Below are 5,711 nucleotides of genomic sequence, written 5' to 3'. Positions count from 1 at the left end.
AAAAACCCAAAAATATATTAACACAAACTAAATTTCCATGTAAAATCTAAATAAAATTGTAATTATTGTATTAAATTAAATAGCTAAAATCGACCATTTATGTTATATTATATAAAAAATAGTTTAATCTAGTTAAACGAATCCCTAGGTAATCCAGGTGGTGCTTTCATAGTTAAGAGATTTGACAGTACAGGAAGACCTGTTGCATAGGATTCCAGTAGAAGCTATCTTCATTCTCAACGTCTTCCCTCGTATAACGGCTACATTTTCCCACGAACTCATTCATACGCTCCATTACTCCAAATAAAACGACAAACTCATTACCTTTTTTAACTCTTTTTTCTTAATTATTTTTTTTATTATTTTCTTTCCGCATTAGACGACCGTTACTTTTCTTGTCTTCTCCCCTTAAACCCCCACCCATCACTTCCTCACACTCCGCCACTTTGCCATGACGGTCGCAAGCGAAGCCTCCGCACGCACCAAGAGGCTCGTGAAACTCACGCTCTCCCTCCTCCGCCTAGGCTTCAACTCCTCCAAATGGTACTGCACTCACCTTATTTTCTCTCTTCCTCTCGTTGTTCTGTATATAACGAAAATCAATGGCTCTGTTTTCTGCGGTGCAGCAAAACGGCAGCGAAGATGGCGGTGGCCAGGATCAAGCTGCTTCGGAACAAGAGAGAGGTGGTCGTCAGGCAGATGCGACGAGACATTGCTCTTCTTCTTCAGTCTGGTCAAGATGCCACTGCTCGTATCAGGGTAACACAAAACCCTACATTACTTTATTATGTTTTATATTAACAGTGCAAAAATGAGTATTCTTCTTATTATCAATTTCTTCTCTCTGCATCCACAAACATAAACTTCTTAAATCCGATTTTATTTGGGGAAAATGTTCTCTATTTGGATTCTTTTATGCATTCTTGATTTGATCTTTACACATTACTAATGTGGGACAAATTCATAACTTCCAACAGATCAAATTAAAAATGTGCTACATGTGACCAAATTAAGAATGTCATTGGTTGACCAAATTAAGAATGTCTTTGGTTGGGCTTAATGGTGACAACCACCGGGTATACATGTAAAACCAATTTAATGACTTTTTATGTGCTGGTACCTAATTCAAAATTTTTTTACATCGTTTACAGTTTTTGTTTCTGATTCGTGAGAATTTTCGAGGACACTCAAAATAACCATGCTGTTAGATGTTTATGTTAGTTGGAAATGAGGACAGAGTTTTTACCATTTGGTTTAGTAACAGTTTCTGATTGAGTTTCTGTGTGTATTTTATTAGTAATGCAAACTTGTTCCTCGATCTAGGTTTCCCCATCCTGGTTTTCTTGAGTTCCAAACTTTCTGCCCCCATGGTTGTTTGTTTTATTGGACCCTTCCATATTTTAGTTCGTCTATTCCTGGTATCCAATATGTGTTTTCTTTGCTTGCCAAACCTCGTATTCTGTTGTTCTGTTTTTCCGTATTTCTCTCCTGAAACCTGCTATCTTCTGCCTCATTTCCCCCAATAACGTCAAGAATATGCATCTTCTTTCATCCTTGCTGAACTGAACCCGGAGCAGCTCCTGAATCCTTCAAGACCGATGATACTAGTTGATAGAAACGATTAAATCTCAATTGCAATTGCAAATACAGAAACATTGCATCACTTTAAGGGTCAACACCTCCCTAGTACTTTGAGAGTCAAAGCCTGCACTCTATTTTTATACACGTGATATCGTTATTTTTGGACTTGGTACTCATATTTTTCAATGCTTAAGGTTGTAGATGCGATCTCTTTAGTTGCTTAAGGCGATATTAAGATGTCGTGTAGCATGGGGCGGCTGATAAAATCTTCTGATCGTTGCCATATCTAAGCTTAACGAATGTTTTTTCCCAATTTTTATAACCATGTCATCTGCTTGAAACATCTCGAGAACATTTTTATATTAAAATTAGGCCAAGCTACTTGTTTAAGTCGAAATTTCTAGTTTCCAATAAGCTTTTTTCATCATGCTATCTTTCTTTAACTACATATAAAGCTAGACTAAAAGTAACTTGGCACATAAATCTAGTGGTGCCATGTAACATTATCAAGATGAGGCCACATTCAATTTTATAATATTTACCATTAGTGGCTTATTGCAGGTTGAGCATGTCATGAGAGAGCAAAATATTTTGGCTGCAAATGAGTTCATTGAACTCTTTTGCGAACTAATTGTGGCCAGACTCTCAATCATTGCAAAGCAAAGGTTCAGTATTTGGAAACTGGTTATTTTATTATAGAAGTATAGACTTGAAATTCTGATGTTCCTAGTTGGTTCAGGGAATGTCCAGCAGATTTGAAAGAAGGAATCGCTAGCTTGATATTTGCAGCCCCTAGGTGCTCTGAAATTCCAGAACTTGTATCACTTAAGAATATCTTTGAGAAGAAATATGGGAAAGATTTTGTGTCTGCAGCTGTTGATCTTAGACCTAGCTGCGGTGTAAATCGCCAGGTTAGCCCTTTACTGAATGCAATTTTGCTCGTATTTGCTAAAAAAATAAGCAGCGTTTTGGATTTCTATGTTTTTTGTATTAAACTACCTATTTTCTTTAAATCCTCAAAAGTATTCGTACAAGTTTTGTGAATTGCAATGTATTTTTAGTTGATCGAAAAACTCTCAGTACGAACACCTCCTGGTGAAGTAAAATTGAAAGTGTTGAAGGAAATAGCTAAGGAACATCAAATTGATTGGGATACTACAGAATCTGAGAAAGAACTTCTCAAGCCTCCAGAAGAGCAAATAGTACGTATTGTATCTTGATCTTCCTTATTTTATTATGCTTTGCAACCATTTTTATCAATAATTGGGCTTTTCCTCTCTCATCAGGATGGGCCACGTACTTTTGTCAGTGCAAGCAGCCTACCAGTGAAGCCTTCCACAAATGTGTCAGTGGAATCAAATAAGCCAGCAGCAACAAGGTGATACATATATTTATAGTCAACCCAATTAGATGTGTTCATTATATTCTCATTTACTAACTCTAAAATAGGATTTTTGGGTGATTTCTTCAGATTATCAGGTGGTCGAAAAATGGATGCCGTGCATTATGAAGATTCTAGGTCTGCTGCTGAAGCAGCAGCTGAAGCAGCTAAGAAGGCAATTGCTGCTGCTGAAGTTGCTGCTTATATGGCTAAGAAGGAATATAATGAAGCTCCTCAACCATATATTTATTCTGGGACCTTCCAAGCAAACAATCCTTCAACTGAGGACAAAATGTATAGGTCACAGAGCTTACCAAGATCTGATCAAATGAAAAGTGAGGAGGATTCATTGCCTAACCAATATGGTGGAAATGATCATCGGAGGCACAGCTACCATCCAACTTCTGCTCATTCAGATATTAAATTTGATGAATCAGATTGTGATGAAGAAAATGAAGCAGAAGCGCCGCGTCCTACTTTACCCCCTAATCGGCTTCCACCACCGATACCCTCATCTCTGGCTAAACAGGATAGCAGCATTCATCGTGTTCATCCCAAATTGCCGGATTATGATGAACTTGCTGCACGCTTTGATGCACTAAAATTCAGAAAGTAACAATCCTGAAACCCAACCTTTGGCAGCCAGTCTATTTAATTAATTTATATTTTTATACTACAAATGTAAGAATATCATATTTTTTTATAGAGATGCTAAGAATGTAATGGATGCTATTATACTTTGTTATGTACGTTTCAAATTCAATATGTTATACTGTACCGTCTCCCTCTCGCTATTTGGATTTTTTTTATTTACAGAAAAATGTTTATTTCTTTTTGTATGATTCATTTGTAATTGGTTATGCGAAACCATCGCGAACTGTGGCTTATGGACAACTCACAATGCCACAGTTTGGAGGTGGAAATGGAAAAGAAAAGGAAAGAATAACACTATTGTAATCGTGACAAGTACTATGGATACTCCTCTTCTTTTGTTTTTAAATATGTAAATAATGATTAAAATTATAAATATAACACAATAAATTTATACTACTTCTTTGTATTTTCACTTTCACGGTATAATCCTAAAGTAATTATAATGTTATGTCAAATTTAAAAATTAATGTAAATAGATATAAAGATTTCTAAAATAATCTTATTAAAAGCAGCTTACATTCCATTTGTGGACATGGAATTTAATAATTGTTTAAAATATTCAAATATATTAAATTTATATTTGTATAATTTAAAATTATTTTATTTTTAAAATTTTCTATTTAGATAAAAAAAATTAAAATTTATTGAATTTTAAATTTCTCTTTTCGGTAAAGTATTAATAATTCAAAAATATTAATATTGATTATAGTTTTAGTTGACTTTTGTTAATGTTGTTTTTTTTTATTGAAGTTCGTCAAAATTATTTCAATTAGTATTATTAAAGTTCTATCTTTATTGACATCAATCAAGATTGTTTTCCGTTAATATTGATCATTATTGTTTAGACGGGATGTTAATTGAAGTTATTTTTTACAACACTGATAGTTGGAATGTTTTGTATTGATATTTTTTTTTATCAATGCTGACTGAAAAATTCCTCCAGTTCATATTGAAAAAAAAAATAACTATAAGTTTATATTGTCAGTGTTAGAAAAAAGAAGTAACATTTTTGTGATGATAAAAAAAATTAGATATAAAAAAGAAAAACATAATAATCGTCAACAAAAGAAAAAAAACATAATTAAAAAAAATCCTTGATTAATATGAAGCATGTGGTAATAGTAAATTACAATAATAACAATAAAATAATCTTAAAAATTTAAATAAGAAAAGCCATTAATTAAAAGGTAGTAATTGAATAACCTTAGTCAAAATCTAACTATAAAAGAAGGTTTAATACATCATTTGGTCTCTTCTTTTGAGGCTTTGGTTCAAAATGATCATACTTTCGAAAAAAACACTAAGGTCTCATATTTCATTAAAATATGTTCAAAATGGTCCTTTTGACAGACGGAGTTAAATTCTTAACGGAACAAATGCTAGCATAGCAAATTTTTAGTGAGGTGTTCAAAACTTATCTTACGTGACTGTCCCATCATTGTTTTCACCATTCTTCATTATATCTTTTCTGCACCTTTTCTTTGGTTGTTGATTAGGTGGTGCAGCAGATTCATTTATGTATTTTTAGTTGATCGAAAAACTCTCAGTACGAACACCTCCTGGTGAAGTAAAATTGAAAGTGTTGAAGGAAATAGCTAAGGAACATCAAATTGATTGGGATACTACAGAATCTGAGAAAGAACTTCTCAAGCCTCCAGAAGAGCAAATAGTACGTATTGTNTCTTGATCTTCCTTATTTTATTATGCTTTGCAACCATTTTTATCAATAATTGGGCTTTTCCTCTCTCATCAGGATGGGCCATGTACTTTTGTCAGTGCAAGCAGCCTACCAGTGAAGCCTTCCACAAATGTGTCAGTGGAATCAAATATTTACAAAGAACCCATCTGTTTGATTGCAGAGTTATCAACTCAAAATACTCATCCAGTTCAGCATCATCTATAAAAGAGTTTTCGGTTTGGCTGAGAGGGATCATTTTCTTCAACATCAACAGGTTCACCCGGAGCGATTACGACTTGTTGCGGTGCCGAATTGGATCCGTTAGGCTTGCTGGAGTCCTTCATCAGCTTCTTCCACGAAACTATGGTTGTCTCACCAAGCCGGAGTTCCACCGTGAACATTTGCCGGTCACCTTTC

At 34.3% G+C, this 5,711-nt stretch overlaps 1 protein-coding gene across 1 annotated transcript; it reads left to right on the top strand.

Moving 5' to 3' along the window:
- Positions 1-289: 289 nt before the first annotated feature.
- On the top strand, positions 290-3,727 carry LOC106765768 (IST1-like protein). The gene is made up of 7 exons (XM_014650497.2): positions 290-543; positions 627-759; positions 2,143-2,246; positions 2,321-2,492; positions 2,643-2,783; positions 2,868-2,959; positions 3,053-3,727. Exons 1-7 carry the CDS (start codon positions 452-454, stop codon positions 3,576-3,578), a joined length of 1,260 nt encoding a protein of 419 aa, XP_014505983.1. The 5' UTR covers positions 290-451; the 3' UTR covers positions 3,579-3,727.
- Positions 3,728-5,711: the final 1,984 nt, after the last annotated feature.

Source organism: Vigna radiata, chromosome 7 (assembly GCF_000741045.1).
Source record: "Vigna radiata var. radiata cultivar VC1973A chromosome 7, Vradiata_ver6, whole genome shotgun sequence".
In the NCBI taxonomy this organism is placed as follows: Eukaryota; Viridiplantae; Streptophyta; class Magnoliopsida; order Fabales; family Fabaceae; genus Vigna; species Vigna radiata.
This window is presented reverse-complemented; position numbering and strand designations above follow the sequence as displayed.

What these genes read in the sequence shown, in the direction of transcription:
- LOC106765768 (XM_014650497.2), top strand. Translation starts at nt 452, where the DNA reads ATGACGGTCGCAAGCGAAGCCTCCGCACGCACCAAGAGGCTCGTGAAA. An exon ending in GCTGCGGTGTAAATCGCCAG is followed by an intron (nt 2,493 to 2,642) that starts GTTAGCCCTTTA and finishes ATGTATTTTTAG; the next exon opens with TTGATCGAAAAACTCTCAGT. An exon ending in AATAAGCCAGCAGCAACAAG is followed by an intron (nt 2,960 to 3,052) that starts GTGATACATATA and finishes TGATTTCTTCAG; the next exon opens with ATTATCAGGTGGTCGAAAAA.